This window comes from Pleurodeles waltl, chromosome 6 (assembly GCF_031143425.1).
Source record: "Pleurodeles waltl isolate 20211129_DDA chromosome 6, aPleWal1.hap1.20221129, whole genome shotgun sequence".
Lineage (NCBI taxonomy): Eukaryota > Metazoa > Chordata > Amphibia > Caudata > Salamandridae > Pleurodeles > Pleurodeles waltl.
The window spans coordinates 46,105,538-46,130,135 of record NC_090445.1 but is presented as its reverse complement, the minus strand read 5'-3'; the positions used below and the strand labels follow the sequence as shown (position 1 = coordinate 46,130,135).

The 24,598-nt window shown below is 47.5% G+C and overlaps 1 protein-coding gene across 1 annotated transcript in view; it reads right to left on the bottom strand.

Moving 5' to 3' along the window:
- Positions 1 to 24,263, bottom strand: part of LOC138299155 (lymphocyte antigen 6 complex locus protein G6f-like) — a 56,126-nt gene extending 31,863 nt beyond the window's left edge. Inside the window, exon 1 of the mRNA XM_069237226.1 lies at positions 24,138 to 24,263. Coding sequence (XP_069093327.1) covers positions 24,138 to 24,195 — 58 coding nt within the window. The 5' untranslated portion in view covers positions 24,196 to 24,263. The remainder of the gene's footprint in view (positions 1 to 24,137) is intronic.
- Between the last annotated feature and the right edge of the window lie 335 nt (positions 24,264 to 24,598).

Genomic DNA, 24,598 nt, shown 5'->3' with positions numbered 1-24,598 from the left:
ACCATTGTGACGCTATACATAGGTAGTGACCTATGTATAGTGCACGCGTGTAATGGTGTCCCCGCACTCACAAAGTCCGGGGAATTTTCCCTGAACGATGTGGGGGCACCTTGGCTAGTGCCAGGGTGCCCACACACTAAGTATCTTTGCACCCAACCTTCACCAGGTAAAGGTTAGACATATAGGTGACTTATAAGTTACTTAAGTGCAGTGGTAAATGGCTGTGAAATAACGTGGACGTAATTTCATTCAGGCTGCACTGGCAGGCCTGTGTAAGAATTGTCAGATCTCCCTATGGGTGGCAAAAGAAATGCTGCAGCCCATAGGGATATCCTGGAACCCCAATACCCTGGGTACCTCAGTACCATATACTAGGGAATTATATGGGTGTACCAGTATGCCAATGTGAATTGGTGAGATTGGTCACTAGCCTGTTAGTAACAATTTGGAAAGCAGAGAGAGCATAACCACTGAGGTTCTGGTTAGCAGAGCCTCAGTGAGACAGTTAGTCATCACACAGGGAACACATACAGGGCACATACTTATGAGCACTGGGGCTCTGCCTGGCAGGGTCCCAGTGACACATAGACTAAAACAACATACATACAGTGAAATATGGGGGTAACATGCCAGGCAAGATGGTAATTTCCTACACTTACCAAGAAGGAACCCCGATCCCTCTGGTCGTCTCTCCTGCTCACGACGCTCTAGCGGACGCAGAGGTATCAGATTTTCTACACAAAGGGGCAATCGTGAGGACGTCCCATCACCCTGGGGGATTTTTAAGCAATCTCTTCATCATAGCAAGAAGGACGGTGGCCAGAGGCCGGTAATCACCTTCTCCCTGATACCCCTCTGGACTGATATCTTTGGAAAGCAAATTCACATGTGGCCACATTGTATAGAAAATGTCCTTGGGAATAATAGTATCTCTTGAACCTGCATTCACCATTAGTACAGTTTTTTTTCCAATGGTGAACAACAATTTTGGCCTAGTCTTTCTCTTCTCAGTGCCCTCATCCTCACCTAAGCTCTAAATGTGGTCATGAATAAACATACCAACCTCATCACTCATTACTGCCACCTTAGCTATAAGCCATTCCTTGCACGTGCGTGCAAAATGGCCCTCGCACCCACATTTTCTGCACTGTTTGCCAATGGCAAAACATGATTTAGCTTCACTCCCGTGGAAATTGTTCCCACATCTGTTGCATGCCTTAGAATTATCCTTATTTCCAGATGTTCCTTTCCCAACGGCCCCCCCACTTTACTACCCAACTTATTTACCTCTCCAACAATTTCAGCCACTTCTTTTGTCCTGAATTGACACCTGAACGTTTGTTCATTTCTCTCATACAAAATTCCAACTCCTCAACCATTTTTGCCATTTCGATGGCATCTTTCAATGTCGGATTTCTCGCTGCCCACAATCGCTCTTGTATTTTCCTCCTTTTGCATTGCATGATAAGTTGATCCCTTACCATCTCATCACCCATACAATCAAATTGGCACCTCGCTCACAACCCTCTCAGCCTTGGCACAAATTCATCAACTGTTTCTCCCACACATTGCAGTTGCCTTTACAACATTTGTTTCTTCAGCAAACCTATAACTCAATCTAACTCTGGCTACCCTATACGCATCAGATATTATAGAACCATTATCCAATGCTTGTGGCAAAAATCTAAACACTCTGGCCCTCATTCTGACCTTGGCGGGCGGCGGAGGCCGCCCGCCAAAGTCCCGCCGTCAGGTTACCGTTCCGCGGTCGAAAGACCGCGGCGGTAATTCTGACTTTCCCGCTGGGCTGGCGGGCGGTCGCCTTCAGGCCGCCCGCCAGCCCAGCGGGAAAGAGGCTTCCACGATGAAGCCGGCTCGGAATCGAGCAGGCGGAGTGGAAGCTGTGCGACGGGTGCAGTTGCACCCGTCGCGTATTTCACTGTCTGCGCAGCAGATAGTGAAATACATGTAGGGGCCCTCTTACGGGGGCCCCTGCAATGCCCATGCCAGTGGCATGGGCACTGCAGGGGCCCCCAGGGGCCCCGCGACCCCCCCTACCGCCATCCGGATCCCGGCGGTCGGACCGCCGGGATCTGGATGGCGGTAGGGGGGGTCGGAATCCCCGCGGCGGTGCAGCAAGCTGCGCCGCCGTGGAGGATTCAATGGGGCGGCGGTACACTGGCGGGAGCCCGCCAGTGTTGCCGGTCCGACCGCGGCTTTACCGCCGCGGTCGGAATCCCCATTGGAGCACCGCCGGCCTGTCGGCGGTGCTCCCGCGGTCCTCCGCCCTGGCGGTCTTTTACCGCCAGGGTCAGAATGAGGGCCTCTTTGTGCTTCACAAACCAAATAATTCAAAAGAATGAATTGCCTTCTTTCTCTCAGAGCTAAAGTATTTACTAATTTACTATCCAAAGCCAGCAAATAATTGTTAAACATATCAAGCCAGTCTTCCCTCTGGATCATTGGCGCGCCCTGTTGTTGTAGAAAGGGTGGTGGCGATGCAATCAACACTTGTCCATGTTGAGAAAATAGAACAATAATCAAACAGTGTCACAAATGGTGTGTGTGTCACTGTATTATATTTTTGATAAAGAAAAGAAAATAATTATAATATATATATTTTTCTCTGTGATACACAAACTCCAACAATAAGATTGCATTGGGTGTGTGTGTCACCGCGCCCTGTCTGCCTGAGCTGGCCATGTACACTTCTCCTTATTAAACCAAATTCTGCTCCCTTATGAGAACAGGGTGTGCATGTCACTGTGATGCCATGCAGAGACATCCTCCTGATCCAGCGATATGCGCCCTAGAGAAGACGCGCAGGCTTCCGCGCGTTGAACCTCGTGCTGGAGCCTCCAACAGAAGAGCTCACGCTTCACACATGCGTGAGATTGCTGTTACGCGTGTTAAGTGGTAAGTGCTCCCCACACATGCTAGGTCTCCAGCAGGCTGCCTCTTGCTCATGCTGAACGTTTATAATAAATGCCATAAAATACAGGCGAAGAATAGTGGCTCACAACAGCCTCTGTAAATATAGGCCAAACGAAGTACGTCGCTCTGTTCACATGTTCGTATGAATGTACATAACTCTCAAAAGCATTTGACAGTCAAAGTGCAACACTTGAACACATACGCCTACATTTAAGCAAAACAGTACCATCTGAAGGTTGTATCAAAGGTATCAAAAACCTTACCCCAACACAATGGTGCTACCTCGTAAACCTGAATGCGCTGTTATCGTGAGGTCCATTTACCCTCACGATCACTGTCACCTAGCAGGCTGACACAGTAGGCTGGCAAATCATCCCCAAAAACTGTTGTAAATAAAGTGCCCTTAAAGTAGGAGTAGATTCAACTGTAACTTTAATCAGCCTACCACAGTATGACTTTTTCCTGCTAGCTATCACAGCAACTGACTGCAGAAATTCAAATCACAACATTCTGAAGGAACCCTTAGACCTTCGGTTTCACTTACATCATAAATATGACATTTACCTTTGTGAATCAGGCCCACAGAGTGCAGTTGTGAGTTTGGACAAGTTATGTTTATATTTACTCCTTATTTTTTCTATTCATAGTACTAGCATAGTTACATATATACATTACAGGGAGACTGCAGGTCAATGACATTGAAGATGTAGAGGAACGAGGCCAGGTTGATTTGTGTCATGGAAGTACAAGGGGAAATGCAATATCCTATTATTGTATGTCAGAGGGTATTAGTCACACCAGCAACCTTCCTATGAACCACTTAAGTCGTTGGTGTTTCGCTCTTTTATAGGAAAGATGTAACATGGTTGCATACATAAGGAATAAAAGCAGAATCTGTAGTGCAAAATTAAATACACCAAAAAGGATTTAGTAAGCTGTTGCAAAAATATATTAGTATCATTTTAATGTAGGTGAGATAAAAAAAAATGTTGTTAACTAAAATATGTGGGAAACTCAAGAGAGTTTCTTTCCTGTATCGACCTATAGTGTTTTAGGAATAAACATGTTCCCAAAAACATCTCCTTTCTGCTGATCACTGTTCCTCTTAGAAAAATAGACCAGAAGGAGGAAAAGTCAGATCTCGTTTCCGTTTTTTAAACTACAGATGTAATGATATTCTGTCTTTCACCTTGGCTGCTGGTTTCGGCAGGGGGGCGTTATGATGTCACAGCTCAATTGTAATTATTTATTACAGTTGAGCAGCTATGACTTATGATTACTAAATGTGACCTATATGTTACCACTCCATTGCAATAAATACATTAGAAATAGGATTTTATACAGGAATTTCACGATCCCATGTGTTATAGAGAGTAAAGTAGGCTCCTCATCTGGTGGACTAGGTGGAGTCCTTGAAAAATAAAAAATATTTTTTAGCAAAGTTATAGGGGTTTGGATGAGTTTTTCTCAGAAGTCCTGAATAGACCGTTTTGCAGTGAATTCTCTTACTATGGCCCAAAACCAAGATTTTTATGTTTAAAAAGATGATCATACAAATATTGATCAGCAACAGTGTAGGCTCTAAAATATCAACATGCACAATATTGTCAAGATGAGCAGTGATAGGGGACTATACATTCACGATTTTAACTCCAAATCTACTTATGTTGACGGCAATCATTACTGATGTTTGTTGTGAAGGGCCCGTAAGGGAGGCCACCAGGTGTAGAAGTCAAACAACTGCCTATCTTACGATCAAGGTGGTGCAAGAAGCACCAATGCTTTGACTTGATGGACAGAAGGATGGAAATTCGGGCCAACTAAACACAGCACGGCTAGCTCAGACAGCATTTCATAATAATTACAGTTTCAGATCTGGTTTAACATAGCTCATAATGTTTTCTCATTAACTCTTCAAATTTTGGTGTGACTATGCCTCCCCCTGTAGGCATCACAAGACCAACTTGCTGCAGACAGCTGTGCAGGGCCTAAGAATTAATAGAAAGAAGCTCTTTGATTTTGGTTGGGGGTTCTCGAAAGAATCTTTTGTGGGACTGGGGTTATGTTATTTTTTTGGGAGGGTCTTTTTTGCTGTTTTTGCTTTTTTTATTTTTGTACTGATGGAATTTTTATAGTGTTTTATAGTGTTATTCTATCTTTTCATTCACAGTTTTTGGGTTGTGTCTCTGCACCACATATTTATCCTGCGCTCCATGCAATACACTGTGAACATTTTCAGATGTGGGTTGTTTTCTTCCTGTCCTTGGTTCAGCATCTCTGCAGAACCTGAGGCAGAGTATTAACCTACTCTGCTTCAGCCCTTGACTTCTCCTGCTGGCACCTCAAGTACTCCCTCCCATGTTTTCACTTAAGGTGTTATTGCATGTTTTATTAAACAGGTGTTTTTACTGGGGTTTGCAACAAACAACAACAGGTACCATTGACTGGTGAAGGGTTACATATAATCGTTTTGAGTGTCCGTGAGGCCGCTAAGATGGAAATGTGTGCAGGGTGTCTCTCAATTAGAAGCTCAGTTGGTTTTGGGGTATGGGTCACCGAATGGGCATGATTGTGTTGACAGCAGCATGGTTTGGGGGGAGAGGCCCTCAGGAGAGTATTATGGGTGTCTGGGAAAGGGAGAAGGGTCCGATACCTGAGGGGCTGTGAACCTGGGTTTATGGGGGGTAAGTTGTCATCTCGGGGGAGTCAGAAGACGTGGTTTGATAAGGGTGCCCCATGCAGGGGAGATGGGGCACCTGTATATAAGCTGGACCTCCTCAAAGTGTAGGGCCTTGCCCTCGGCTCTCCCCCACTGCTGCATCGCCCCATACCAGGCCACTTAGTCTGGGGGGCTTGGTCGATCGTCTTGTTGCATGCTTGATGTCATAAAGGACTGCAGTAATCTCTGACCTCTGCTGAGCTTCTGATTATAAAGGAAAATGCACCTTTGCATGTGGTTGAAGATTACCTGAACTTTGAAGTCCCACCCTTATCGCTAGGTGTGCCCACGGTCTCGCGGTGCTGACTGCACACTCGGCATGTTAAAAAAAGTTGAGTTCACTTTGTTCACTTTCCCCAAAATTGACTTGAGTCCACACATAAGTGGGCATTTTCATGAAGAGAAAATTTAGTTTTTAAGGGAGCCCAAGTTTGTCATTAGTTCATGGAATATTTTTTGATGCTGTAGACTCAAGACACCCAAAACGCCCAAAATGGTTCCCATAGTCCATGGCCTAGTTGCAGAGACTGCATACTATACAATGGGAGCAAAAATGGTCGTGTGATCAAAGCCACAGACCTGTCACATTCAAAGTGGCAACTATGGTTAGGGCCACTGAAATTATGCGATTGTGCAGCCACTGCGATTTTTGCATAATTATAGATTTGCCGCATTTGCAACATAATCCTTCATCTGCTGCGTAATCTCCAGATTTTAACAAAAAAATTAGTTTCTAAGTCAAATGGTTCAAAAGTTACTAAAAATTCTGCGACAAGTGTTGCAGAGTGGTGGAAGGCCCTTTGCAAAGCTGGACTGGTCACCTTTCAGTTGCTTATTGCTATATTTGGGTGTTAAACTGGTACAAGTGAGGTGCAACCAATGCCCAGGCCGAGTTATTAAGTTTAAAAAAGAAAAAGGCCCTCATTATGACCCTGGCGATCTTCTGGCTGCCAGGCTGGCCAACAGGCTGGCGGTGAAGACCGCCACATTTTGAATGTGGCAGGTTGGCCTCACCCAACCTGCCACATCCCCACTCATACCGCCAGGGCGGTTGGACCCACCGGGCCGGAGATGAGCATCTCCGGCCTGGCGGTCCACAGAAGATTACTGGTGGTATTTTGAGCCGGCTTTCCACCAGGGTTTCCGCGGCGGTAGCACCACCACGAAAACCCTGGCGGAAAGGCTACTGGTGACAGGGAATTTTTTCCCTCTCACCGGCAGACGACTCCCCCCCCTCAGCAAGCACAAAACCCCCAACCCTCGCCCTCCTCCCGCCCCTCCACCCCCTCCAGGTACAGTCACCCCCACCCTCCTTCCCACATACATGCACACGTACAGACAGACCCACACGCACCCCGCATCCACTCATTCACCAACACTGACATACATGTAGTCACCCACATGCATTCATACACACATTCAGTTCAGCACTCATTCATGCATTCACTTCAACATTCATACTTGCATACACACATGCATACAGACACGCAAACGCATACACACACGGATACAGACATGCAGACAAACATGCATACACACACTCAGACAAACACACATACACACACGCTCAGACAACACCCCCCACCCTCCCACCCCAAAATGTGGTGGAAATCCAGTAGTACTCATAATATGGTGGGCAGAAGACCGCCAGCACTGACGGTCTTCTGGCGCCCGCGGCTTTGGCGGTCTTTAAGAAAGACCACTAAAGTCAAAATGAGGGCCAAAGTAATAAAGTAATGAAGTAATACAAAATGTACTGGATAATGCTGCATAATTTTCCCTTTTTGCAGCATACTTTACTCAATGCTGCAGCATTATTTGGCCCTCTCCTGCTGCATAATTCCAGGTCCTCGGCCCATAGTGCCAGGCCCTCTCTCTCATCACCATCTGGGAGGCTGCAGAAGCCGGGCGATAAAGCTCTATATTTCATCCTTCTTACCTTCCTTCTGTCCACCATAAGTTCCCAGAAGTGACTGAGCTGGTCATGGGATAGGATCCACATGCAACACCCACCATTTTGCAGTCTGAATCCTATGGCGTCCACAAGCAGGGCGTCCCAGAGTATGGCCCAAGGAGACAAGGACGACTTTCTGAAAAGAGTCCATTCAAGATTAGAGGAACTCCCTATGGTGACTCCCCACTTTGTCCACCTTCAGACCAGCATCCCAGATCCTGCATGCTCTACTCTCTGACCATGAGACATCTGCATCCTGCAGTGTCTGCCACGTGCCTTCTCCCACCTGCTCGCGACCATTTTCACTAGGCCTGGGGCAGAATCACAATTTCCCAGGAATCTCTTTTGCTGGGTGAACTGTGATGGTGCTGTTGTTCCCCAACAAGCCCTGCAGCAGAGTGAACTGTACAGGTACATGTGCTTTCTGCTGTGGTCACTCGTTCAGTGAACTGTACAAGTATTCCTTCCTTTATATGTTCCCCAGCAGCATCAGCATTTGAGTGAACTATGTAAGTACATATGCCCCCTAACAAACACTGCAGTTCATTGACCTAGGATAGCACTCCTGCCCTCTCATGAAGTTGGACATAATATGCATTTGTGTGATCTGTATTAGCATCTCTGGACCCTCAGCAAACTGTCCTATTTATTCATGGCAGTGATATCCACCTAAACTGACCACAATACACTAAAACAGATTTAACTTGTCTTTTCATCCTTCGAAGCAAAATAAATGAGAATAACATCCTTCCTCATCCACCATCAAGTCTCTTCTTCGGATAGCTGTCCACCACTACACTGTGTACCCACCTCTTAACAGAAACATTCAGCACAGCCATAAAACCTGGACATGTATCTACTAAAAAGCCCATCTATGGACCTTACAGTCCTCTGACTCCTCACTCACTGTATTTTCCTTGGCACAATTCTTGAAAAAAGCAATAGTCCTGTTACTCACAAAATAGAATGGCCAGCCCCAAATAGTGCAAAGCTGTCAATCTAGCTTCCATCCTCAGCACAGCACCAAGGATGCAACCCTAGTAGTTGCCGATGGCACCCCACAAATTACAGACGAAGGCCAGTGCTTATTTTGAGCTGGTGGTTTCCAGTGCGGGGCATCAGCACTTATTTTTGAGGGCCAGCACTTATTTTTCTGCCTGCCTCAAACATTTACTGCGAGCAAAAGACACATGGGAAAGAAGGAGGAAGAGAAAAACGAAAAAGCTTCACAAAGGGAGAAAGCTGCGAGAGTGAGCTGAAGGGGAAGGGAGTGGCTGTAAATGGATTAAAGAGGCCCAAAATGGCTTCAGGATTACGCTGCCTCAGTATTCCGTGTTCGCACATTTAATTGCAGCAGCTGCGTGTTTCAGAGGAGAGCTTTGGGCACCGGCACATTTTCATTTACAAATTAACCACTGGCGAAGGCCATTTTTGATGGCCTTCATCACTATCTGCCACCACCTACTACTAGGCATCTTCTCAGTCCCTACAACAGAATGTCTCTGTGTGATCAAGATGTCGCTCTTCACTAACTAGATAACATGCAACGCTGTCTTGAGGTTTCCTCCACAACTGGCTTACACCATCCACAACGCTATAATTACTTTAGTGTTGGAGGTCCATCATCTACCTAAAGGGCCAGATGTATGAAAGCATTTTGCATTCGCAAACGGTGCGAATGCCCGTTTGCGAATGCAAAATGCCATTTCAGAATGTATGAAATACATTCTGAACGCAATTTTAAGGAATCGCTAAAATAGCGATTCCTTAAAATTGCGACTCTCTAAATTAGAAATCACAAATAAGGATTCCTTATTTGCGATTTCTCAGCACATGTATGAAGCAATTCCTAAATGCGATTTTGGCATTTAGGAATCGCTAATTACCACCAAGTTGAACTTGGTGGTAACCATGTGCAAAATGTAAAAATGCATTTTTAAATTGTACATGTAAAGCACACATGCCCTTTTGGCATGTGTGCACCTTACATGTCCCCAAAAAAATGTTTGGGGTGCAGCAGAGGGGGCCTTAGCCCCTCAGCACCCTGGGGTTTTGCATTTCCAAAATTGCGATTTCTGGTTCAGAAATCGCAATTTTGGAAATACAAAAAATTCGCAGAAATGGGCCAACAGGCCCGTAGCTGCTAATGGGGCCGGTATCGCAATTTGCGATTCGGTAATAGCATTTGCGATTTTTAAGAAATCGCTATTACCGATTCGCAAATGTGATACATGGCACTTTGCGAGTCGGAAATAGCAATTTTTTAAAAATCGATATTTCCGAATCGCAAAGGGCCGTGATGATACATCTGGCCCTTAATCCCACAAAATATCGAATTCATACACATCAAGGGTGGCTGCAGATGATGAGTTGGAACATTGCGATCATCCCACTCAAAGCCACCTTCTGTTTAGCCAGCCTTACCTTTCTTTGAGCCAGGGAACATCGCGATAGAGGCTAGCGGCCCACATGAACTGTGTCCCATTCACGACTAGCAGAGCTCAGCCCGATAAAGTGATTGTGGTAGGTTTTAACTAGAAAAATGTTGTGTAGGCATGAGTTCAACCACCGTGGCCTGCATAGCAGGGAAGGTCCCTTTCAATGAGAAATGGACACCTCGACAGACTGCAGCCCATCCTGTGTTGAGATCTCGGTGCCTCTCCCTGGATACCCATAATGGGGGGGTGCAAGTGCTGGGGACACTGTGCACAAGTATCCACACCTTCATCGGGGACCATGGCCATCCATGGGACCAGACCAACACAGGAACTGGGTCTGTCGCTGCAGTTCTTCGGCTGGTTTGCAGTGAGTACACAAGCAGCCACTCAGCTAATTTACATCTTTGCACTTCAGATAGCTTCACGTCTTACCCCGAGGATTTTGTTATTAGGATCATAAGTAGCATGGATGCAATGATATCTGTTGAGCCAGATAGACAAACTTGATGGGCAATATTTACAAAACCATTTGCGCCTCAGCCTGCGTTCTCCTGTTCTTAAGACACAGCTTTTGAGTTTATAATAAACTCAAAGAGGTCAAGGCTTAAAATTTTATGAACCAATAGCGACATATTGGGGGTCATTCTAACCCTGGCGGTCTGCGACCCCCAGGGCTAAAATGACCGAAGCACCGCCAACAGGCTGGCGGTGCTTCCCTGCCCATTCTGACTGCGGTGGTAAAGCCGCGGTCAGAAAATGGGATCCGGCGGTTTCCCGACGGATTTCCCCTGTCTGGGCTGAATCTCCATGGCGGCGCTGCAAGCAGCGCCGCCATGGAGATTCCGACCCCCTTCCTGCCACCCTGTTTCTGGCGGTTTTTACCGCCAGGAACAGGATGGCGGGAACGGGTGTCGTGGGGCCCCTGGGGGCCCCTGCACTGCCCATGCCACTGGCATGGGCAGTGCAGGGGCCCCTTCACAGGGCCCCAGCATGATTTTCACTGTCTGCTTAGCAGACAGTGAAAATCGCGACGGGTGCAACTGCACCCGTCGCACCCCTGCAACACCTGGTTGCAGGGCGCCCGCCGGCCCAGCGGGAAAGCCAGAATGGCCTCCGCGGTCTTTTAACCGCGGAGCGGCCAAGTGGCGGTTCCCGCTTGGCGGGCGGCGACCGCCACCCGCCAATGTAGGAATGACCCCCATTATGTTTAAACAGCAGTTGAAACCTACATATCCGGAGATCCCTTCAAGAGGATGGTGCATCTGGGATGCTAATATCTGTAGCACATTCACATGCCTGGGAGGATGAGCGAAGTGAAGCTACGCCAGTGCTTAATTTGTGCTTGTTGTTTCCGGTGCTGAGCATCGGCACTTATTTTTGAGGGCCGGCGCTTATTCTTCTGCCTCAAGCATTTGCTGCGAGGAAAAGACACATATGGGAAAGACGGAGGAAGAGAAAAACGAAAAAGCGTAACAAAGGGAGAAAGTAGAAAGCTGCTGGAGAGAGCTGAAGGGGCAGGGAGTGGATGTAAATGGATGGAAAAGGCCCGAGATGGCTTCAGGAGTATGCCACCTCAGTATTCCGTGCTCCCACATTTAAGTGTAGCAGCCGCGTGTTTAAGAGGTGGGCTTGGGCACCGGCACGTTTTTATTTACAAATTAAGCACTGAGCTGCGCATCTCTGTGTGCAGAGACAGAAAGGAACCTCACAGTTCTGTGGGCAGAGATAAGGAAGTGACGTCGCCATTCCATGAGCACAGAAGAGGAAGTGACATTACGAGATCTGATCCGTGGGTTTTAGGGAAGTCAGTGGTTTCTTCACAGTGTCTGTCGTGTCCAAGGCATGAGGTACTATTGCACTTCAGTGCATTCACCAAACTAGACGAGGCAGTTCCTGCTTACTCCTGGAAGTATAGCAGGTCTAGTATTACGATGCTGACACAGTAATCACAAACAATAAACATAAGTCATGTTGGAGGTGTTACTTAAAAATAATAGATCTGTATTTCTAGGTAGGTAAATTGGGCAGGTGAAATTAAACATAATACATAAATTCCTAGTAACTTCCGGTTTGCAGACATGAGCCCCGTATATTTTGACTGCACCAAAGCGCTACGGTGCTCTTACCAAAGCAACTATAGTCTGCTAACAGTCATACTGGCGTTTATAGAGCACACGTCTGTAGAACTGTGCCACACACCGGAAGTACATATGATGAAAGCAAAACCTTGAAAACTAAGAGTCAGAATCATGTTGGTACAGGCTCTCACAGGGTCAAAAGGACAAGGGGCAGTGCAGGGTCACCACCAGGTACATTGCATTGCCCCAGGGTGTGGGAAAGAGCTGATACTGGTGAGGTACCATGGTCTTGGTCCCCTGCGCCCCTAGGTTGCTCCTGCAAAGTCCAAAGTCAAGTGTGATACCAGAACCAGGCTGTGGAGAGCTAGTTCGAATCACATGCAGAGGCTGATGGGAAGTCAGGGCCAATCAAAGGGTGCATGAGTTTCAAATACGTAATTAGCTAATCAGTGAGGGATCCCCTTCCAGGGCTTTTTTCACATTTCACTGAAGGTCACAGATCCCAAATTGTCAGGATTCTCTAGAGCGAAAAACCCAGTTCATAAACAAATACTGCCGTTCCCTCCCTAAGTGTCAGGGGACATGACGTTAACACCACAAAGTAAATTCTGTTTACATTAGCTTCCATACCTTTCCCCTCAGCATTAAGCAGTGGAATTTTGTTTCCTTGGACTTCACAGCGCTTTCTGCAGAAATAAGAAAGTAAACCCATAGCGCCTAGTGCAAGTTTTGGGTGGAAGTGTACAAGGACACCTGAAGGTCTTGTGTCATGGGCGGAAGTGGAGGTGGGAGGGAGTGGGAGAGATCCCCTGGACACACGCATGTACAATGTAGTAAGGTGTTTTAAAGCGTGACACCGCTCCATGTCACCATCAGTGTACCCACCACTCTCACCACATCACCATCAACTCCATACTCCCTGCCTTCCCACGCCTTCACCACTGACACCCTCAGCAGCACACTCGCCATATCACCACCAAGACCAATCACACCATGGCATCACTAGCACTGCGACATCAGCACCAGTGGACCATGCCACATAACCATCATTCCCACGCCATCCCTTCACTGTTGTGAGAGTGCTGATGGTGTCAGTGAGGAGGCACTGGTGATGGTGAGGAGCGGTGATGGTGAATGTGCTGTGCTGTGTTGATAAATAAGAAGGGGTGAGATGCTGGTGGTGATGAGGAGGGGTGATGGCGAGTATGTGGTCCTTTTATTTTGTATAGCGCGAACTTGGACCAATGGCAATATAGCGCTTTACACGAGCACCAAATTACATTCCACGTTTTTTTTTTTACCATGGGGAGATTAAGTGACTTGCCCAAGATCACAGGACTTAAATCTGGTTCCCTAGTTCAAAAGACATCAAAGTGTTGATGAGCAGAGGGCGCCAATGGCGGTGGTGAGGAGTGGGCGATGGCAAGAGAGCTGTTGGTGTCCATGAGGAGGCGGTGGTAATGCTGGGGTGGATAGGGGTGATGGCAAGGATACAGTTGGTGTCCATGAGGAGGCGGTAGTAATGCTGGGGTAAATAGCGGTGATGGTAAGGATGCTGTTGGTGTCCATGAGGAGGTTGTGGTAATGCTGGGGTGGATAGGGGTGATGGCAAGGATACTGTTGGTGCCCATGAGGAGGCGGTGGTAATGCTGGGGTGGATAGGGGTGATAGCAAGGATGCTGTTGGTGTCCACGAGGAGGCAGTGGTAATGCTGGGGAGAATAGGGGAAATGGCGAGGATGCTGTTGGTGTCAATGAGGAGGTTGTGGTAATGCTGGGGTTAATAGGGGTGATGGCGAGGGAGCTGTTGGTGTCCATGAGGAGGCGGTGGTAATGCTGGGGTGGATAGGGGTGATAGCAAGGATGCTGTTGGTGTCCATGAGGAGGCTGTGGTAATGCTGGGGTAGATAGGGGTGATGGCGAGGGAGCTGTTGGTGTCCACGAGAAGGCATGGTAATGCTGGGGTGGATAGGGGTGATAGCAAGGGAGCTGTTGGTGTCCATGAGGAGGCTGTGGTAATGCTGGGGTGGATAGGGGTGATAGCAAGGCAGCTGTTGGTGTCCATGAGGAGGCGGTGGTAATGCTGGGGTGGATAGGGGTGACAGCAAGGGAGCTGTTAGTGTCCATGAGACGGTGGTAATGCTGGGGTGGATAGGGGTGATGGCAAGGGAGCTGTTAGTGTCCATGAGGGGGTGGTGGTAATGCTGGGGTTAATAGGGGTGATGGCAAGGGAGCTGTTGGTGTCCATGAGGAGGCTGTGGTAATGCTGGGGTGGATAGGGGCGATAGCAAGGATGCTGTTGGTGTCCATGAGGAGGCGGTGGCAATGCTGGGGAGGATAGGGGTGATAGCAAGGGAGCTGTCAGTGTCCATAAGGGGGTGGTGGTAATGCTGGGGTGAATAGGGGTGATGGCAAGGATGCTGTTGGTGTCCATGAAGAGGCGGTAGTAATTCTGGGGTGCGTAGGGATGATGACAAGGAAGCTGTTGGTGTTCTAGAGGAGGCAGTTGCCATGCTGGGGTGAATAGGGGTGATGGCAAGGATGCTGTTGGTGTCCATGAGGAGGCGGTGGCAATGCTGGGGAGGATAGGGGTGATAGCAAGGGAGCTGTCAGTGTCCATAAGGGGGTGGTGGTAATACTGGGGTGAATAGGGGTGATGGCAAGGATGCTGTTGGTGTCCACGAGGAGGCAGCAGTAATGCTAGGGTGGGTAGGGGTAATGGCCAGGATGCTGTTGGTATCAATGAGAGGTGGTGGTAATGCCACTGGAGATGAGGAGGCGTTGTGGCTAGGCTGATGTTGGTGTTGACGAGGGGGAAGTGGTGTTGCTGCTGCTGATGAGGAGGGAGGGATGGCACAGGCCGGTGCAAAGGTGGCAGTGAGCCGGTGGTGATGAGGAAGGGGATGATGGCGACAAAGCTGTCAGTGTGAATGACTCCCTCATCACTCCCTCCAGATCACCACAAAGATCTCGAACATGTCTCCATATGAACAACATCAGCACACCCTCTCCACATTATTACTACCAACACCTTTACCCTGGCACTAGCAGCTAGCAGCCCACCCACGCCTATGGGTTATCACTAACATCACCCTCACCCATACCAGATCCTCACCCCTCTTCCACATCATCACTGCTGATGCACTCTTCAGCTCAGCACCACTCTTGCATCCCCTCTAACACACCACCACCGGCACTTACTCTGTGGTCTCTCCTTACCACCAACACCTTCACCACCATTCTTGCATACCACCACAAATTGCTACAGAGGATCATTCTTGTCATTGCCCCTCTTACAATATCACCACCTCACCACCATACTGTCATATCACCACTAATGACCACCAATGACTATCCTCACCACTGCCCCAGCCACATCACCACCAGAACACAATAGCACCAGGAATGACCACCCAGCACCAACAAACAACCTCACCACAGCCCCTGATACGTCAACACCAGCCTCACCACTGGGTTGCTGTCTCACCACTAAGGCCCATCAAAGTCCACCTGCGCCACAGTCCATGTCACATGACCACCAGCCTCACCACCACGTTGCCATGCAACTACTAATCATATTGTGACAGATTTCCACTCATCACTGGCCACCAGCACCACTGCAATATCATGACCATCCTCAACATCATCCTGCTACATGACCACTTCTAATTAGCAGCCACATGCCCACAGGCCATTCCACATCGTCACCAGTCTCATCATCATCCTCTCATGTCACAACGTGTTACAGCTTTTCATTGACGATTACCTGTACCGCTGCTGCTGCAATATGCCCAATACCACCCACCACCAAAAGCCACCCTCACTGCTACCATCAACATCATCCCTTCCATATTAACAATCTTGTAACCACCACTTTCACCACTTCTTCTATGATGCCAACACCACCATAACCTTCATATTAGCAGTATCCTCACCACTACCTACACATCACTTCCAGATGCTCTGTTAGTCCCACCCTGGCTGCATCAACACCATTACTGCCCTCACTGCCACCCTGCACATCACCGCCCCTTACACCTTGGGTGGCACATCATCACCAGCTCTCAGCATCCCACCCACTATCGCTACCGTCTATAACAACACCACAGCTCCCTTCATCTCACTACCGCCTGCTCCCATCAGCACTATTGTTGTCACCACCTCCTACTCATCGGGGGCACCATCACCCAACCACCTCCAAATCTTGGCCAACATCACTTCCACGACACTACTGCCCTCCCCCCCCCCACTAAAAGCATCCTTTCCATAAAACACCACCCTTTTACAACACCCCCACCAACACACCCTCCACATTTCTGTCACAGTATCCACCTTCTTATGCATCACCTACACCCTCCCCACTACCTCTTCATTAACACCAACAGCACCCTCACCATCACCCACTCCTCATCACTACCAGTGGTGTAACAAGGGTGCCGTGGGCCCTGGTACAAGCTAAGATAATTTGCACAACTCCCCATTCTTTCGTCTGGTAGTAAAAATAACCATAAATGGGATGCAGAGGGCCTCTTACAACTCTGAGCACAGGTGCCACTGAACCTTCTAAAATATTGATTGCTATGCCGCTGATCACTGGCTTGTTTATTTCTCGTTCTCTGACCTGCGATAGTTTAATCCATAATAAAAAGTTACTTATATGGCTGAGATGGCACACTAATGGCTGACAGTGTGATATTGTCAAACAACAATATAACCAATGCTTAATTTGTCAAAACAAAATATATGCGCAGGTGCCCTCATCGGGAGGCCACTGTAACTTGCACCACCCATTGCTCCTGCCAGTGTTACCAACGACAGAACCAACACAACTATTAACCATCACACTCCTACAAGTATGACAGTTCAGACTATGCCGACATATTATAAGCATGGCTTGAGTTGCAGGTATTGGCCCCGTTAATGTATATTACATATTAAACAACTGTTGTACATACTTCTAAGTTAGCAACACAAAAGGATGATGGACGGAGTGCTGACAATGCAAACACTCACCCCCAGCCACAGATCTGGGTTTAATCCATCGTTCTTTTGCTCACCATGTCACCCCAGTTTGGACCCAGCCATACGCAAATCAGTCTTGACCCTGTTCCTCATGCCCAGACGTGGTTCCCATGCCACTGGATTCAAGCTAGCCTGGCTGATGAGGGGTGAAACCCCGAAACCGGTCCCAGGATGCTTGTTTCCAGTCCAGGGAAGACCTGGCCTAGCAGTTCGGGCTGGACTGTTCCCATGGGGAACAGGGTCAAGACTGATTTGCATATGGCTGGGTCCAAACTGGAATGGCATGGGCAGCAAAAAAACGATGGATTTAGGCCCAGATCACTGTACTGGGGGTGAATGTTTGACAATGTTCAGCATTTCGTCCATCACTTATTGTTTTTGCTCATACTTCTAAGTTAGACACACAGCGCCACCATGTGGTAGAGTGTCATAAGTGCCGGTGTTGACAATTAAGTGCCTGTGGCAAGCACCGGAAACCACTTGCTCAAATTAAGCACTGAATATAATCAGCGAAGCAATTTTTGTCTAAACAGTAATAACAAGTATTAATTATTGTCCACCTCATTGGTATTCATTCTCTTGACCTAAGGAGGATGATGTGAAGACTGGGATAAGAATGTGCAACTTTAAAGTTACACCCAGATTACTACAATAGGTGCATTAGGCCACTGAGCTACGTTACCAGATGAAGCATCCTCTGAAACATGTTTTATCTCTAGAGACAAATGGCAAACGCAGACTCACAGCAATCTTCGCAATCACCCTGAAGTCACTGAGTTACAACTGTTGGCTTAAGGGTGAGAAATGCCAGGGTACATGAAAGAATGACTTAACCGCCAGGAATCTCCATCACCGTGGCTGAGTGGAGATAGCCAGTAGATGCGTTTAGATGTGATACTGGCAGGGCACAAGTCTAGGGTACACTCGGATAGATGGCATCCACCCACTTTAGTGACAGGGTGGATGCTGTCTTCCCTACCAAGAAAATGAGCCCCACAGAAATATGCTGAACTCAACCAGTGTCATTTTCAGACACCAGGTCAGCCTGTACAGTGTCTGCCTTCATTACGAGAAGCAACATCAGGTGGTGAGGGCGCTTTGTTATTTTAAATTCCAGTTGAGCCCAAAACAAAGGCCAAAGTTAAGGGGCCATCAGGCCTCCTTTTCATTGAGTAACCTGGCTGGTAGCTATCTGGAACCTCGCACCTAGCTGCAAATGCAATGGAGAGTAAACAAAGGTTCACAGCTTGTTATGACTCCACAAGTACCTAAGAGAGGTATGCTTTTGACTTTGTTCAGGCCCTGTATAGAAGACATATGCATGCACTATAAGAATGTTGGATGTGTTGGTCTTTCCCAGTATTTACACAAATAACAATTTAAATGCCACAATTTATTTTATTTCTTTCAAGGGACTATATTGCTGCTCATCCTAATGCATTGCATCACAGCACTTTCTATCACACGTAAAACATTATACTTTGACAATAAGTCATATGTGTGTAAATCAATGTACAGGATGTGTTACATAAAACAGTGAGGGTTACAAGGTGTGGGGGTCACATGTTCTTCATAGCGCACTGTGCTATTTTAGATGGATTACAATTAATGAGCTGCAAGTAACACAAGGATCTCTGTGTTAATAGCAGTGACCTACTTACCCATCAACATAAAATTGAAATCTGTCATCTGCGTGTTACATGACGTGCATTGCAGGAGACCTATTAACCTTCTATGCTACTCTGATTCCCAACTGGGACTAGACAAAACACAGATCTCCCCAGAAAGTGCCTTAACCTCTAAAGTTATCTTACCATTAATACTATTCCCTCCGATTTACTGTGCATACAAAGATCTATGTAGCAGGTGCCCTAACCACATAAGATATTTTAAAATGCAGATGTTGCAGCCAGTTAAGAACAGATTTACTGTCACTTTTCTCTTTGTCAATTTCTTTGTGGCAGAGATTGAAAAAATAAATGCAAACATTGAGGCCCAGATTGCGCATCGGGGTTCTGTCACTTTTTTGGCACATCCTCAACGCAAAATCTCACTTGTTAACTTTTGTAATATGCTCACATGCACTACTAAAAATGTGTGAATTTATGTGAGTTCTTGTGATGTCACTTTCGGTGAGGTCAAGGGTTGTGACACCACTTCCTGGGATGCCATGTGCGATGTCACGCTTTGTGATGTTACACGCTGTGATTTCACGCACTATAATGTCACTTGCATACTGCCTAACTTGGCTAGTCCACCCACTTTGTTTTTAGGGTCAAGCGTGCAAGCGCTCTGGCCTGTTATAATCTAACTGTGGGCTTTTAACCACGTCCACTGCACGCCCATCACTATCACTCATTCATGTGCTTGCCTTTCAAAAACCCTTAGTTATTATTGGTAAATGCTTTACGTTTGTCCCTCCTTGGGGCAGTTTTGTTACCGCCTTGCAGACTGCCCCTGTTACATGGATAATTGCACATTTGCAAATACCTTCGACTGCAAGCAAACTTCTTTTTCTTTTTGTGTTTCTCCATCGCACTCATGCTGAACGTGGCATTTATGTCAGCCTTTTTACTTTTCAATTTCAATTTATGTGGCAAGAAAAGTCCAGTTAGGAATTTATAACGTTAATAGGTCTAACTCGAGCAAACACAAGACCCATTACATTGCAAATGCTTGTTTAGGACTTGTGCCCTGGATACTGGGGCAATTTAAGAGGAGATCTTTGAACTGAGAAGTGATCTAGTGGATAATCTAAGATTTGATATTGGGGTAATTTACAATATGATCTAGAACCCACTGTGAGGTGTGACCTTGTGTCCTAGTGGACAAGTTGCCCTCACCACCCTCAGTATATCTTTTGAAGTGTGCAGCAGGTGGCTTGTGTTGTGCAAGAGCGAAAACGTTCAACTAGATACTCATCACCTGGTCTGTCACCTAGAATCAAAGCAGAAAACTACAACTGCTTTCACTCACAGATTGTAAACTATCTTTTGACTTCAGGAATGGAGAGTCTCTGCTGTCTTAGCCCTAGTAATGTCTAAAGTTGACTACTGCAATGCCTTACTCCTTAATGTGGATAAGACACTGATTAATAAGCTGCAACTGCAGCAGCTAGAGCGATTTTAAATCTTTCACAGTGGACTTCAGTCAGCGGGAGTCTTAAGAAACTACATTGGCTTCCAGTGTCCCAGCTTATTATTTTTAAATCACTTTGCCTGACCTATAAAGCAATTCATGGAATTGGTCCTAGCTATCTTACCACTATGCTCCATTGGTATGTTCCCAAGAGAAATCTGAGGTCTGCCGAAGCATATAGAATTCAGGTCCCCTGCACATACAGAGCAAGATGGGGGGATAAAGCTTTTATGGTAGCGGCTGCTAAAGGCTGGAATTCATTGCTGTTGAATATTAGGCAAGAACCAGTCTATCTAAGGTTCAGGAAATTGGCCAAAACTTGGCTCTTTCCTCGATAGCCTCAGTCTTTCTACTTGGTCTATTTTTTTCTTAGCAGTATTTCGGTATAACTGATTGGGCGGGAAGGGGGCTTGGTTTGTTTTCTGATTTCTCTTTCACCTTCTACTTTTAGCGCTTCGATGCTCTTTGAGAGTCGGAATGCGCTTTATAAATACTACATACATACATACTTACATACATACATGTTGGAATTTGTGGTGATCCTGTAAGTGGTGCACCTGTATGCAGTGATCATGTATGCAGTGTTCCTGTTGGTGGTGCTCCTGTATGTGGTTCTTCTGTATGTGGTACTCCTGTATGTGGTACTCGTGCAAGTGGTGATTCTGCATGTATTAGTTCTGTATATGGTGCTCCTGTATGTGGTACCCCTATATGTGGTGCTCCTGTATGCGGTACTTTGGTATGTGGTGCTTCTGTATGTAGTATTTCAGTATGTTGTGGTTCTGCATGTGGTGCTTCTGTATGTCATAGTGGTGAATATGATGCCCGTGCATGTAATATCCCTGTATGTGGTGCTCCTGTATGCGGTGCTCCCAGTGTGGTGCTTCTGTGTGTAGTACTTCTCCTATTTATGGTGCTCCTGTATGTGGTGCCCCTGTAAATGGTGCTTCTGTATGTAGTGCTTCTGTATGGGGTGCCCCTGTGTGATACCCGTGTGTGACACTTCTGTATGTGATGCTCCTGTTTGCGGTGCTCTGGTGGTGGTGTTTCCGTATGTAGTACTCCTGTATATGGTATCCCTGTATGTGGTGCTCCTGTATGCAGTGCTCTGGTGGTGATGCTTATGTATGTAGTACTCCTGTATATGGTGCCCCTATATTTGGTACCCATCTATGCAGTGCTCCTGCATGTGGTACTTCTGTATGTAGTACTCCTCCTGTATATGGTGCTCCTGTATGTTGTGTATCTGTATACGCTGCTCCTGTAAGTGGTGATTCTGTATGTTATACCTCTGTATGTGGTACCCCTGTATGTGGTGCCCCTGTAAGTGGTGCTTCTGTATGTAGCGCTCCTGTATACGATGCGCCTGTATGCGGTATCCCTATGGGCGGTGCCCCGAGATGCAGTGCACCTCCATGTGGTGTTTCTGGTTGTGCATAGGGTGCTCCTGTATATTGTGCCTCTGTATGTGGTACCCCTGTATGTGGTGCTTCTGTATGTAGTGCTCCAGTGGTGATGCTTCTGTATGTAGGACTCCTGTATACGGTGTCCTTGAAGGTGTTACCCCTGTTTGTGGTGTTCCTGTACACATCACTCCTGAGGTCACAAGTGCATGTCATCTAAAATGTGTGTGTAATTTCGGAGACCACCTTTTAATGTGTGTTTCCTAGTCTGCAAACAACATCTGGGCTACTGGGCCTCGAGGCCACATCTGGTAATGCTGTGTAAAGAAGCTTCTTAAAGGGTTCTAAACAAGTGTCAGGGTTGATGCTGTATTTTCTGAGGGAAGAGGACTCAGGTGTAACTTTAGAAAATGTGTTTACACAAAGAGGGCAATAAAAGAAAAAAAGACTCAAGCAGAAGTGGCGGTGACAAAAAGTTCAGAGATGCACCCACCAGATTCCTCTTCCTGCGCCAATAGTGATTTCTAGGGTTATTTTGCCCCCTATGTTTACACTAAACCTCTTGGTATTCTACCATAATTGTCCAAACAAAGAAAGGACATGAGACAGAAGCCACTGAAATTAAGTTATAATCACTTTGGGCCAAGAAAGAGATGTGAGGTCTAATTTGGACCACAGAGGAGAGGTGAGGCCTACTTTGAGCCCTGGGAAAGAAGTGGGGTCTATCCTTGACCAATGAAGAGAAGTTACAGCTATCCTGGACCACGGAGGAGAGGTGAAGCCTACCTTGAGCCACAGAGGAGACGTGAACCCTACCTTGTGCCACGGAGGAGAGGTGAAGCCTACCTTGATCCACGGAGGAGAGGTGAAGCCTACCTTGAGCCACAGAGGAGACGTGAACCCTACCTTGAGCCACGGAGGAGAGGTGAAGCCTACCTTGAGCCACGGAGGAGAGGTGAAGCCTACCTTGAGCCACAGAGGAGACGTGAACCCTACCTTGAGCCACGGAGGAGAGGTGAAGCCTACCTTGAGCATTAGAGGAGAGGTGAAGCCTACCTAGAACCACAGAGGAGACGTGAACCCTACCTTGTGCCACGGAGGAGAGGTGAACCCTACCTTGAGCCACGGAGGAGAGGTGAAGCCTACCTTGAGCATTAGAGGAGAGGTGAAGCCTACCTTGTGCCACGGAGGAGAGGTGAAGCATACCTTGAGCATTAGAGGAGAGGTGAAGCTTACCTTGAACCACAGAGGAGAGTTGAACCCTACCTTGTGCCACGGAGGAGAGGTGAACCCTACCTTGTACCACGGAGGAGAGGTGAACCTTACCTTGTGCCCAGTGCTTAATTTGTGCTTGTTGATTCCGGTGCTGAGCACCGCCACTTAATTGTGAGAGCCGTGGCTTATTCTTATGCCTCAAGCATTTGCTGCGAGCAAAAGACACATATGTGAAAGACGGAAGAAGGAAAAACTAAAAAGGGTCATAAAGGGAGAAAGTAGAAAGTTGCAGGATGAGCTGAATGGGCGGGGGTGTCGTAAATGGATTGAAGAGGCCCGAGCTGGCTTCAGGATTACGCTGCCTCAGTATTCAGTGCTGGCAGATTTAATTACAGCAGCCTCGTGTTTAAGAGAAGGGCTTTGAGCACGGGCACCTCTTAATTTACAAATTAAGCACTGCCTTTGCCACGGTGGAGAGGTGAAGCCTACCTTGTGCCATGGAGGAAAGGTGAAGCCTACCTTGTGCCACGGAGGAAAGGTGAAGCCTACCTTGAACCACAGCGGAGAGGTGAAGCCTACCTTGTGCCACGGAGGAGAGATGAAGTTATCCTTGTGCTACGGAGGAGAGGTGAGGCTTACCTTGAACCACAGGAGAGGTGAAGCCTACCTTGTGCCCCAGCGGAGAGGTGGAGCCTACCTTGAGCCACGGAGGAGAGATGAAGTTATCCTTGTGCTACAGAGGAGAGATGAAGCTTACCTTGTGCTACAGAGGAGAGGTGAAGCCTCTCTTGAGCAACGGAGGAGAGGTGAGTCCTACCTTGAGCCACGGAGGAGAGGTGTGGCCTACCTTGAGCCACGGAGGAGAGGTGTGGCCTACCTTGAACCACAGCAGAGAGATGAAGCTTACCTTGTGCTACAGAGGAGAGGTGAAGCCTCTCTTGAGCAACGGAGGAGAGGTGAGTCCCACCTTGAACCACAGCAGAGAGGTGAAGCCCACCTTGAGCCACGGAGAAGAGGTGAAGCCCACCTTGAACCACAGCATAGAGGTGAAGCTTACCTTGTGCTACAGAGGAGAGGTGAAGCCTCTCTTGAGCAACGGAGGAGAGGTGAGTCCTACCTTGAACCACAGAAGAGAGGTGAAGCCCACCTTGAGCCACAGAAGAGAGGTGAAGCCCACCTTGAACCACAGCAGAGAGGTGAAGCCCACCTTGAGCCACGGAGAAGAGGTGAAGCCTACCTTGAGCCACCGAGGTGGCCAGTCCATAGCAGAGGAGCAGGAGGACAGGCGACAACATGCTTGCAGCAGGATGAATTGAAGAATATCTTCATTTCCTCTCTCTCTTTGATTGCATGTCTCGCCTTTACTGCGAATAAACAGGAAGCTGTGGGGAACAACTCCTATAGGGTGATAAAATCTCCAGAGTCGGTTTCTGTCCATTGTGCAATTTACCACATTGAAAGGATATGTCTCAACTGAGAGGAACTGGGTTTAGCGGAGAGTGAGAGAACCTTCTCTTGAAGGTATGTACGCTCGGCAGTGAATGTGCCTGACCCTGCCCCAGCACTGTCGGCCTTCCAGAGTAAGGTGGGGTCCTTCCAATCCCTGTGCAAGTTATGTGGCCTGCAGTGGGCCTCAGAGCTGACCCCAAGAATGATCTGCTCGTGGGACCTGACCAGTGCTTAATTTGTGCTTGCTGT